The 12588-nt window shown below is 45.6% G+C and overlaps 2 protein-coding genes across 3 annotated transcripts; both read right to left on the bottom strand.

Annotated features, from left to right (window-relative positions):
- Window positions 1-41: 41 nt before the first annotated feature.
- Window positions 42-9489, bottom strand: shc2 (SHC (Src homology 2 domain containing) transforming protein 2). Of its 2 annotated transcripts, none has more exons than XM_061298260.1 (14): window positions 9351-9489; window positions 8085-9117; window positions 5824-5894; window positions 4028-4088; window positions 3826-3945; window positions 3661-3714; window positions 3532-3583; window positions 3320-3446; window positions 2500-2680; window positions 1982-2075; window positions 1671-1838; window positions 1295-1602; window positions 1059-1217; window positions 42-881 (listed from the first exon to the last, which is right to left on the bottom strand). In XM_061298260.1, the coding sequence occupies exons 2-13, from the start codon at window positions 8808-8810 to the stop codon at window positions 1089-1091; spliced, it is 2091 nt and encodes a 696-aa protein (XP_061154244.1). In that variant the 5' UTR covers window positions 8811-9117; window positions 9351-9489; the 3' UTR covers window positions 42-881; window positions 1059-1088. The 2 variants fall into 2 exon arrangements, with proteins under 2 accessions (XP_061154244.1, XP_061154245.1); XM_061298261.1 differs by having other exon boundaries at window positions 8085-8327.
- A 126-nt stretch (window positions 9490-9615) lies between these two features.
- On the bottom strand, window positions 9616-12588 carry cimap1d (CIMAP1 family member D). The gene is made up of 4 exons (XM_061298295.1): window positions 10955-12588; window positions 10757-10867; window positions 10538-10651; window positions 9616-10234 (listed from the first exon to the last, which is right to left on the bottom strand). The coding sequence occupies exons 1-4, from the start codon at window positions 10992-10994 to the stop codon at window positions 9744-9746; spliced, it is 756 nt and encodes a 251-aa protein (XP_061154279.1). The 5' UTR covers window positions 10995-12588; the 3' UTR covers window positions 9616-9743.

The following is a 12588-nucleotide window of genomic DNA, read 5'->3' as shown; positions in this document are numbered from 1 at the left end:
CATCCACTGGTCTTGCTGTTCACTTCATTGTATTGCGCCACGGTTTTCCAATACTTTTATTGTGAAGCATGTTTTAAATGAAGCATAGACAAGAAATTCCTGAGAAAGAAAGGAAAAGGAGAGTTGTGACAAAAACATGTTTTCCTGAACCTGAAACAAAGAAAACAAGTCATATTTGTCTGACTTGACCCTAAAGGGAGTTAGCAACTGAGGGCACTTAAGATGATTATATATTGACCCCTAAAATGAGCAGCTTTCATTCCCATTTCTAAATACACAAGCAGAATCATCCTGATGTTTTTATAGTCACTCATTGGCATTGCAGGAGAAAAGAGTCGGCCCCACACTGCATACTTATTAAGGCACTGAAGTTGGACAGGAGTCGAGTTCTTAATACACTCACCTGTCATTTCATTAGGTACACCAACCTAACTTCCTATCGACCTGCCTTCGCAAGGATTATAATGCTCAGTAAAGACTAAATTCCAATACTTTACAGTCATTTATGGAAGATTGACTACTATACCTATTAAAGTGGCTGATGATTATGCACCAAACAAAGCATGATTCATGGAACTATATTGGATATTGTGACTGTCCATCATTGCAGGTTTGTTTTAGGTTGACAGTTTTTTTTCCTCTGCCACCAGTTAAGTTTGTGTCCATGTGTGCAACTTAACTACTAAGTCATTGCAGAGCAGGGCCAGTGTGACTATACAAGAGACATGGAAATCCTGGAGCTCCTTTGTTTAGCTTCATAGCAGCATGCTGAGTGGGACCTTTGGGCATGACCAGATGATGATGATATGAATATCCCAAAAAAGACAATGATGTCCACACAAGTGTCCACTTGGGATAAACAGACCCTTATTTCGTTTGCACTGCAACAGAAAAAGAAACAGAAAGAAGTGATTACTTTGATGTACCTAATATTGTGGTCATTCACTGCCCGGTTCAAAGTGAAACTTTGACGTGTATAGCCGTCAATGGCATGGAATGAGTTAAAAAGTGAAACCAGCAAATTATTTTCTGACTTGCTCCTTTTGTTCCATGCTTACCATCCCAATGCGGCGAGGTGGGCAGATGTCTCATTGTTTCCTTTTGACCACCTGCTTGAGGTGGAGCTCGCTCTCGGCCGCTACGATAGGCAGCTCGTTCTTCAGGTGGTACGCGATGAGGTGGCTGATGCTCTCAAATAACATGTCTTTTGTCCTCACCTTGATGTGACCAACAAGAGATGCATTGCAGCTCACCGCTAATGAGTTAGCATCTTTCCCAGCTCATTTCCACTCACCACTCCCTCGGGGTCCACAAGTAGCAGATGTTTAGGCAGGCCGCAGTGCATGCCCGTTAGCACGTATTGGCCTTGGTTGGTGGTGCTTTCCCGCACAAGGAAGTCTCCGTCTCGGACCAGCAGCTTCTCGGCATCCCGTCGGCTCATTCGGCTGTGGTACCAGGTTTCCCGCCGAAGCTGCTCCTCATTCGGGGCCACGGGGGCCCTGCGCCGCGGAGGGCTGGGCCACTGATCCTCCACTAGCTGCACACCTTCCACCCCAGCAGCACCGCCGGCCTCGTGCAGTTTTAGGGCATCCTCAAAAGGTCCTGCAGGGGAGTGTGAGAAATAACTTTTCATCCAGTCTGTATCACCCTAATTTGCTGTTAGAACTCACTCATGTCAAAAAGGTCCTTCTTGGGACTGTCGGGCCCCCTGGCCCCTCTCTGTCCATCGGGGCCTTGATGCAAAGACTCCAAGTTTTCAAAACTCTGCGTGTTCACATACTGGTGCTCCTCGTAGTCTTTATTCCCAGGTGGCTGGCCGTCAGCGCACAGGTAACCATCTAACATAAAAAAAAGTTCATTAATAGTTTTTCATACTAAGTCCAAATTAGGATTCGTGATAAAAATGGCATAAAATGTGCTCTAATTAGAATTGTTGACTTTATTGACTTGTAGTTCCTCATATGGCCACTGGGTGTCTCACCTGAGCTACTGCTGCCATCTGCCTCCCACTGAAGTTCATAGCACAGCTGACTTGCATGGTGAGCCACTTGCTCCCTTTTTGCCAGCGAGCCCATCTACACACCAACACAAAGTCAAACTTCACAAAAAAAAACAAAAAAACAACAACAACTCATCCATCCTTAATAATGCATGACTATCTTCTTCATCCCGCCACCACCTCGCATAATGTAGTTTGGAGGCACTCTATTTGAAACCCAAGCCACAGCACGTTAGCGTGTTTTGCTTCTCACTGCGGGTCAGCCGATCAAGTGAATCGTTTTTTTGGGGCAATTAAGGCGCGGCAACATCACAGGCGCCGAGGGTAGGGAGTTTGTTTTTGAAACTGCAGTGAGCCTCAATGGAGGAGAGGTATTTTTTTTTTATCTTGTGTTTTGGTTACTTAAGATCAGTGAATCCCAACCACTGAGCCATGGCACATTAGTATACCAGGTCATCTGTGAGAAATTGTTATTTACTGGAGAGTCTGCTATCACTGACCTGTTGTGCTGCTCTGCTTTGCGGCTGTGCGTGGATGTGAGCTAGTTGAGATTTACTAGGCCGCAGTCGGGAGTCCACCACCCCGCCGACGGGAGGCTCCTTGCCCGGGATGCTGTTATAATAATCGTGCTCGGAGAAGTCGTCGTCCTCCCCCCACGCCGGCTCCTCCGTCCTGAAGGACCTGAGGAAATAAATGAATTGAAATCCACCCGCAGAACAGAACCGATTGATCGCGCACTATTTTAACCCCGCTCGATCCAACATGAACTCCCTAATATTTTTCCCCGTTTATTTATGTAACCTAATTTACAAATGATCTGGCCCAGCTCTCAGTTGTGAAAATCAAATGTGGCCCTTGAGCACTAAAATTGGCCCATCCCCCAGTTTAATAAGCTTGCATGGACGGTGCCAATAACGACGACGATGTAGGCGTTCCATTGGATTAAGCCGATCAGATGTCATCCCCGCATCCGAAGATGATCTATTTAGGTCTGCTGAACATTTATATGGATCACCATGACTGCTGCTGGATGGAAGGACTGCAGACAGGACATGTGTGTGCGTGCTAACACAATGCTAACGAGTCTTCCTCACGTTAGCAGTTTCTATTTTGGTGCCTTGTTATTGTTCCTGCTGATCAATAAGGCAGTGCATTAATTTTCTTACTTTAATTTATTATTCCGTATTGGTGGAGTACTCCGCTGACCCCCCCCCCCCCCCCCTCCACCACACACACACACACACACATCATGGTTGGGTTGTCACGAGACGTTTTGCTACATTAAGGTGTTAAAAATTGTATGTTGTGCTGTGCCTTTACCTGTCCAAAGACGTCAGAGTCTTGGGTGGACTGTGCAGATACTGTTTGAACTGCAGCTCGAAAGCTTGACCGATGGTACTGATGACACTCTGGGCCAAACTGTCCGAGCACTCCAGAATGTGACACGCTGGCCGACAAGGATGACAGCAGCCGTGTAAGTTTAAAAGCTACCAACTTGAGATGATTGTGGATTTTCCACTCGGGCACGCTACCTCTTTGATTGACCGGGTCTTTTGCCACGTATGCAACATAATCGGGGGTGTCCTGCGAAATAAATACCGACATTAGTGGAAGATGCTAAAAGATGGTTGGACAACGTTGCAATTAAATACTTGACTCACCGTGTCTCCGCCTGAAGCGAACGAGATGGACTGCATGGGGTGATGTGCTAACATCTGCAAGAATCACCCAAAAAATGCCTCATTGATTTTTTTTTTTTTAACTGGAATGTTTTGATTTTTTAATTCACCCAACAGATCGATGAAATGAATTGGAGTCATTTCTACCTGTCGCGTGGTGGGAATGAGTAGCCCCAATCCGTCGATGGAAATATTGACAGCGATGCTCATGCCGGCAAAACGCAGGTTGCTCTTTCCCATGATGGACTGAAGAGCTTTGTTTGCAGACTGAAAGAAGGACAACAAGTTGATGTCATACGTACAAAATATCATCATTAGGGTTGAGGAAGAGGATAAATTCACTAGCGACCTTCTTTCTCCATACGCCTTTTCCGCCCGGCACGGCGTCACACAGCCTGTTGATGGCCTCCCTAATTAGCGGAATAAAGAAAGGTCAAAGGTCAAGTTATTCTACTGATAAAATCCACGAGACTGCAAAATGAATGCATTGGATTTTGCTGGTGTACCTAATAAAGTGGCTAGTGACCCTATAAATTAACAAAGGACAGCTGTGGGATTTTTTTTTCTTTCCCGCAGCTAATGTGGGCTTGACCCATACATAGTTCAGTTTCTACATAATTTACAAATATATTTAGAACATCAAATAAAATGCCGGAGGGGTTTAACTGCGCCCCCCCCCCCCCCCCCTGATAATAACTGTGGCCTCCAATTGCTTTTCATCTCATATTTGTTATGACTTTGTGAAAAACCGAAATACTATCAACCGTGACTTTATCCACATTTCCAGAAAAAACTGTCACAGAGAGCCTCCCAGGAATGACAAGAAAATGGCCGCTTGTGTGTGCGTGTCAGGCGGAGAGAGAGAAGCAGGCGCTCATTGCCTCGCTGTCATGGGACGCCGGGTACAGCAGTCAAGAACCCGGCGGCCCCTATCGTGTGGCTCGTAAATATTTAAAAAGCCGCAGCAGTCCTAGGCTTTGTCTTGAGTAAAGGTCCCAGGCCTCTCCGTTGACCCCCCTCCCCTCCCCTCCCTTGCACAAGAACGTTGTTTGGAATGATTCACACCGGCGAGGACAGCCATTGTTGTTGTTTTGTTCCGTGTTGCTATTTAACACCACCGACAACGGAGGCAATGTCCGATGACGACGCTCTGGACAATAAACAACGTTCTTGACTAGTGACATTGTTTTTTTTTTTCCCTCAAAAATCTGCTGTATCAGCTATAATCCGCATATTGATTGCCATGCTAAATTAGTCCCTTCAAAATTCAGTCATGTGACTTCAGGTTGGTGGTTATGATTAATGTTAGTGGTCACGTTTGGGGTGAGAGTCGCTAAGGTGTGTAACTTTTCTATCCTTATATGTTTTGTTGTTTGCTCCACCCCTCCCACTCCCACCCGCCAACATTATCCGGCGGGTTCAACGGGGGACCACTGCAGCTTTCCACAGTCATTAGTGAACATCATCAATAATACATCCCACCCCCCTCTATCACTCCATCACTGCTCCCCCCCCCCGTCACTTTAACCTAGCAGGCTCACATTACTGCCAATCGATTGAGGGGAGAGAGATGAGGGTGGGAGAAAGTGCGGGAGGTGGAAAGGGGGAGCGAGCACGTCTCCCGAGAGACCGAGGCCTGCTGCTACAATAATAACATCATGTGTGGCAGGCACAAAAACACAACGGCTTCTTGGGTCATTGTGCATCCTGTCAGGTGCATACAAAACACTCCCAAAAACGTCTCACTCAAAAATGAAAAACTTAAATTGTTGTATTTTTGTTTTTGTGGGAATGAGTTTAGATGGTTCAAATTTGGGAGCAACTGGACAAAATGTGGGAAATAAAAATGGCCACTTCAAACCAAAATGGCAGACTTCTTGTGCCATTTCAGGTTTTTTGTGGGTCTACTTATGATGGATCATGGTTCAAACCTGGACAAAATATCTGTGAGTTTGCTTTTCAAGAATATCTGGAAATGTGCAAAATGATTAAAAATTGACAGATTTCCATTTTTGAATTTTATATTTCATATTAACCAGCTCTACCAAATATCGTGTTGCTTAGTGAAAATTGTAAAATATATTCCAGGTTTTTTCACATTCACACAGTCCTCAACAGATGATGTGAAATTCAAACAATTCTTACCTGGTCACCTGAGTGCGTGTATTAAAGTCCAGGGAGCGCATTGACTTCAGCACTTCAATACAGCCCATGTACTGCACACACAAACAAATCAACAAAAAAAAATCATCATGTGTGCCAGTCAGAAACAGACTTAGGGAGGGGGAGTCTATTTCCAACCCTACATGAATTTAAATCCACAAATAGAGGTTTCCGAGTGTACTCCGGCCAGCTGAGTAGCATCCTAATGGACGGCAAGCGAAGGTGCTAATGGGACCTTGACTGGATTAGAAGCACTAAAAGCTCGCAGGCACGGGCCAAAGCGGAGCATCGCACGTCTCTGCTGGGAGTTTGTTTGTATCAGTTCGCGTCAGGATGCTCCTCGGTTAACCTACTAATGTGCATCAAGGTGCTAGAAAGCAGTAATGCCCAACCACTGTATCCAATGTCATTGGGTTGGCCTGAAAATTATTATTATTAAATAAATGTGGTAGAATTTAAAAAAAAAAGTTTTAAAGTGTGTCATCAGGAGAAAAAAGGCAAATTCCAAGAGTTGATTTATTTCTGTAAATCTTTTTTTTTTTACGTAACCAAAGGGTGAGAAAACTAAATTAAAATCAGATGTTTGTGAGAGAAAAAAAGAAAAATCTAATTTCTTTATCGCCAAGCCCTGGTTACAGGGCTTTCCAGGAAATCTGACGTCATTTCGTGGTCTAATAACATTCATAATTTAGGAAATTTGCGGAAATCCAATAAAATATAAGATTTGGATATGGCCCGAAAAACTCGAAGTGAACAAAAAAGCATTGTGGAATTGATTATTATATATTTTGTCATGGGAATTTTGAATTTTCCAAAATTTTGATATTCACATTTCAACAACAATAGTAACTCATATGGACGACTGCTCTGTAAAATATTTCTGATCAACAGCTTAATGAAACTCCTAATTAAATTTCAAGATGGGGCAAGTCTTCCATCAAGCAAATGGAACCCCCCCCTCTTTTTTTTTTTCACTGAATGCCTCCATTGTTACACACACACACACACAATAGACACACATCTGCTGTTGCGTTTTCCAGCCGTCCTATCTGCTCGGCTATCTCTGACTGCAGGCACTGTGACTTTCCAAGAAGTATTTCTCCGAAATTCAATAACTGTCACCCTCTATCAAACACCCTGCGCCACCTCATATTAATGAGAAATAATAAAAAAATAAAATAAAATTACTATCCGAAGGTGGCTACCATATTGTTCTGGAATAAAACACAAAACTTCAGCATGCTTTTTAAATAAAAGCTGCTTTGAGCATTGTATTGCACAACAAAGAATGCAGGAGCAGTCACATGAAAGCATCACTTTAAAAAAAACAGTAGCGTATTTACTCCGGGGGGGGGGGGGGGGTGTAGAAATGTGTAAGGGCGTGTCTGCGTTTGTGCTCTTAATAAACGGCCGAGCACAGCAGAAATCCAAAGTCAACGTATGCAGCATGCATAGATCTACATGTGGTTTGCAACTTAAAACGGTGTCCATCAAATAGAGGGGGGGGGGGGGGGGGGGGAGGACCACCATACTGATCGTAACCCCGCCCCTCCCCCCCTTGGTGAGCCGACCTCCGTCCTGGACATCTCATGACGCCAGTGACTGTGATTAAATGTAATTGAATATAGGAATGAATGGTGCTTGGGTAATGCCATTAGAGAGCATGCCTGTTCAAGAGCCTCCTACCTCCCCCCCCCCAACTGGTCTCACGGGCTCGTCGGGAGTCGTAAAGGGGGGAGGAGGGGAGGAACAGGGGAAGTGGCGTTGAGGTGAGTTTTTACTTTTAATCCCTTCATTTGAAAACAGATGAGCAAACGAAGCTTCAAAATTGCTTCATGAAGCAGTTGTGAGGGGTGTTGACTATTTTGTTGATAGTGCGACGCATGGCAACCGTGCTAAATACACGCTGAGAGGCGCCAAGTCATTAATCTGGATGAAAGATGCGTTTCCCGAGCCCAGCCACATGCTCCGCATTATAAACTGGCAGACACGCTGGGGGGGGTTTCTTTCTTATTTCTTGAAGTACGACAATCTAGTTTTCTGATCTTGCTTGTGTAACGATGAGTAATTATGACACTCTGGTCTTATTTTGATCTTGCTGGACAGCTAAAGTTTGATTGGTAAATTTAATTTCACACCAGCATTAGTGACTTGTTGCTTCTTTTTTTTTTTACCATGTTGACCTACAGCGGATGGATGAATTGAGTTTTGGAGAAAGGAATTCAAAGTGACTCTGAACTCACCCTGACAATGTAAGAAGCTCCCGGTCCTGCGATCTTCTTGTCCGGATGCAGCCATCCTTGGGAAGGTTTGTGGATGAAGCTGCCCTTCTGACTGAAATCGTCCCCGCTCGGCCACATGCCCTCCACCCTGGTCCTGCGACTCATTCCCGACCTGGAGCCTCCGGCGCCGGACCCCCCGGGGCTCGCCGTGATCTCCCCGAACCCGTGTCCGGACTGTGCCGCCGCTCTCTGCCCGCGAATGGCCTGCAGAGAGCACGGGGTGACACACACCGGGTCACAGGAGTTGAGCACGGCGGCCAAGCTGGCCACGGGGCCGCTGGCCGAGGGCGCCCCGCTGTGCCTGTGCGACGACATTGAAGTGGAAGGGGACCCTTGCTGAGCATTTTTGCTCGAGTCCTTGCTGGAGCTGGAACTGGAGCTGGAGTTGGACGGGCTTCGGCTGAGCAAGGAGTTAGAGAACTTCCACTGCGGCATCTTAGGGATGAGCATGCAGAAGGTAGTGGTGCCGTCCTGCTCCCCATCCAGGCAGGGCGAGTCGGCCAGAGCCGCCGCACCGGAGGACCTGGCGCCGGAGTCCAGGGGAGGCAAGGGGAGGCTGGGAGCCGAGGAGGAGACCACCGGTGTGGCCACGACTTTGCCGCTCATGGCTAAGCTCTGCATCAGGTCATCGGAGGAAGAAGTCACAGACTCATTGCGAAAGCGGTCATACTTTGGCTTAAGGAGCATGCCCGGAGGATCCACCTGAAGAAGCTCAGTGTTGGGGATTGGGGGAGGGAGAGGGGGGAGGGAAAGGGGAGGGAGGGGGGAAAACAGGAGAATCTTCCAGTGGGAGTCTTATATCCAAGCCGGTGGGCGTAATCCCGTCCCGCGCACACGCCGTGCCGTTGTCATGTCGCTCCTTGCTCCTGTATGTGTATGAGCAGCAGCCCTCCTCCTGCCTCAGGACGCCTCGCTCGAATCGCATCGGCTGCTCTCCCTCCCTCGCTCGCTCACTGCGGATGATGTCACTGGCTCTTTTCGCCCTGCCCAGGCTCTTTGACAGCATTAACTAATCACATCTGTCCCATTGACGCACACACAGGCTTGCACATTTCCTTGCTCACCACTCACTCGCATGCAAAATAAAAGAAATTCAAGCATTCCAGCAAGTTTAGTGTTTCAAGTTCATTTGCATGATCAACTCAAAAGTCAATGAGAACATTTTCAAGTCTTACAGAAACATTAGCATCTCAATTGAACAACTACAGAAATAAAATGAAATCTTACCTTTCATATAAAGCTCTGTGAAAAATGAGGGCGGAGAGTCACATCCAAATAACTTTTATCCAAAATCATCTTAGAGGAAAAAAAAACAAGCTAACATTAACGTGCCACGTTGGGAAGAAAAAAACATGCACATGCAAAAGCAATAAGCATAAAAAAAGTGCTGCCCCACCTTCTTTAAAACAGCCAATCACAAGTTTGTTTGTTTCACTGAGGCACAAGTTACTAATAAACCAGATGGGATCAATACATGTTGAGAGTGATAACATTTGTTCTATATTTCTTTTTATCAATAAGAACATGAAGAAGATTAAGAGGTCATATAGGAGCCTAAAATAGCAGGAAGAAAAATGACTGTATTAGGTGTCATAATGCACAGTTGTGGCTCCATTGTGGCTACTGTTCAGAAACACTGACGACCAGCGGGGTGACAAACTCAGAGTGCCTAATCCCCATGGAGAAGGCCGGCGCCCGTGCTTTGTGCACTGTCACTCGTTCTGGATTATAAGATCCAGGACCGGGCAATTTTGTGCCCTCTCGAGCTCCACCGTGTCGCCCCAACATGGAAAAAGCGGGCGGCCTGGGGAGATAAACGCTGGGCTGTGTGCAGTTGTATCTGCAAGGCCCGGGCGTCTTGGCTAAATCCACGGACGGCCCGCCTTGGTTGAAACAAGCCGACATTGACAAGCTGGCGCTGGCCGGCTTGGTTGGGATGTGAGAGCCCATTAGTGGAGGGAGAGTGTACTTGTTGGGAGCCGGCACGGAGTCCGTGGTGCGGTAGTGCGTGCGGCAGCCCATGGTGTAGGATGGGGGTCGGCGTTGCAGGTTGCAAGGCGGGGCTTTTTCTGGGCTGTAGGTGCCTGGTCCAGGAGTGTGGAAGGGTTCCTCTATAAACACAAAACACATGGTCAAGTCGGCCTGGGCAATTATGCGAATACTTTTTTCTCTTAATCTAAAAAAAAAGTTACAAATAAATGAACTATTTTTAATTTTACTCCGTGTTGGACAGATAAAAGCTTTGGAGTGATGTTGCATGCTTTAAAGCGGAAAACAAATATATAAAACGTAAATTGTAACAGGAAAGATAAACATTAAAATTACAATATTAACGTGTAGGATTGCATGATTTTGTTAAAATAAATACAGGATCTTAAAAACTGAAAAAAGTTACAATGTAAAAGCTCACATACTTTGTAGTTTAGTTCTCCCCAACATGGAGTATGCAGGTGTTCCGTCTCTCCCTAAGCGAGTCATCTTCGCATCAATGTGATACTGAGGTCCCGGACTGCAGTCAACACAATACACTGCACAAAACCCAGACATTGAAATGCAACAAAGTACTCTTTCTCCCTCTAGCGGTTCAATTTAGATTGCGCCACCTGATGCAATTGCCCATACAAACTACATACTGTTGTCACTCATCTTGCCGTGGAAGGAGTATGCGGGGCTTGTTTGTTTCGTATAGTCATTGCCGATGAAGCCAATCGTCGGCGGTAGTCCGTATCGCCCCGGGCCGGGTCCTGTGGAGCGAATCGAAACGTAAATATCAAAATGTTATATAGAGTACTTTTAGCTCATCAATAACGATTGCTAATTGTTGAACTCACCTTTTTCTTTGCCTGCAATAGCTGGGTACTGTTTCTCCATAGCTCACTTTGAAAAGACACCTCTCAGAGATCTGGCTCGTCACCGATGACTTCCAAAAGGTCAGCGCTGAAGAAGCGCCCACCTTGCTCATCAGCAGGTGAGTAGCCCCTCCCTCTCTGCCATTGTAACTCTATCTGTCCCCCAATTCACCATGCAAAGCTCCCTTCAGCCTTTCACTTTCCACTCATGTAATTTTGCTCATCGGCCATGCGTGAAGTCGCCACGGAGACCGCCCGCGGCTTATCTCTCAGGCCCCCGCAGGGAATGGATACGGCACATTCCAAAAAGGAAAAGTGACCGTGGGTGGGTGTCAAAGTCAAGTGTAACCCTGCATAATGCATGTCACAATATTTCCTTGCCTTCCAGGACAAAGTTTACCATTCTGTTCCCTTAACTGTACCCAATGTGTACCAATTGTGAACTTTGAACCAAGGTCAGGCTGGCATCACGAGTTTTTGGCATGCAGTCATGGCCCTGCCAAGTCCCTGCTACCTTCTAGTATTTCATATTAATGCGACAATGGGTTCATGGAAATTTTCTTCCCCTGTGCCCTCCGTTGATTCGACTCCGATTTGATGGCGGCCGTAATGGAGAGGCTTGACAAGTGACATATGAAGAAAACAAGCATTAATCTTTAACAGGTTGCCGACCACTGCTGCGTTGGTAACCCGAAACATTCATTTGCTCTTTAACGTATGCACACATATGTACATGTTTAGAAGGAAAGGGGAAATAAAAAGACTCCCAAGCAGGGATGGAATGTACAGTAGGTTAGGGCAGAGAGGAAATGATCAGCATGCAGACTTCTCAAAGGAAATGGTCATGCACATTGTGGCTTCAAGATAACATAATGGGGACACCATCCAGCCATCTAAGCATTTCCCAAGTTTGTCCTCACACTCACTCCGATCTGCAATTTGGATTTGTCAGTGGACCTAACATGGAGAGAACATGCAAGCGCTATACAGAAAGGCCGCAGCTGAGATTTGTACTTTGAACCCTCTGAGCTATAGCTGTGAGGCAGATGAGCTGATTTTATAAAAGAAATTCCTTTATGATCGATATGTTATGCAATTTGCTCTAAATACGTTTCCCAGGCCTGATTTTGATTCCTTCAATTACATTTTGAACATGAAACGGTAAATCATTTTAGCAACATGAGGTCATTGTAAATAAAAATGCATTTGAATTCAGGTTCAAAACAATTCCCAATGTTCTTTGCTTTAAAATGTATAATGCATTATTTTTTTGGGTAAATGCATTTAAATATTGTAATTTCAATTATGTGAAACACATCTAAAATCTCGATTACAGGATTATTTTGGGAAAAACACTTTTTTGGCCATAAATATACAACAACCACATGAAAATTAGTACATTTACTTACACAACGTGTCGAATTTTGAACGTTCATAAAAAAACATTTTCTAGTGTTTGTTTTAAAGATCCGGTAGGTGGCGGCAACGGCTGCAAACCTATTCAAACCACCACAAAAGAAGAAAGAAAAACGTCACTATTGACGGCGAATTCGATTGGCTAGCAACCTCTTGCATCTGCGCGTCAGGCCGTCTCGACCAATCGGAGGCAGGCGCGG

Source organism: Syngnathus typhle, linkage group LG14 (assembly GCF_033458585.1).
Source record: "Syngnathus typhle isolate RoL2023-S1 ecotype Sweden linkage group LG14, RoL_Styp_1.0, whole genome shotgun sequence".
Classification (NCBI taxonomy): domain Eukaryota; kingdom Metazoa; phylum Chordata; class Actinopteri; order Syngnathiformes; family Syngnathidae; genus Syngnathus; species Syngnathus typhle.
Note: the sequence above shows the minus strand (reverse complement) of the source record. Positions and strands in the feature narration are given on the sequence as shown.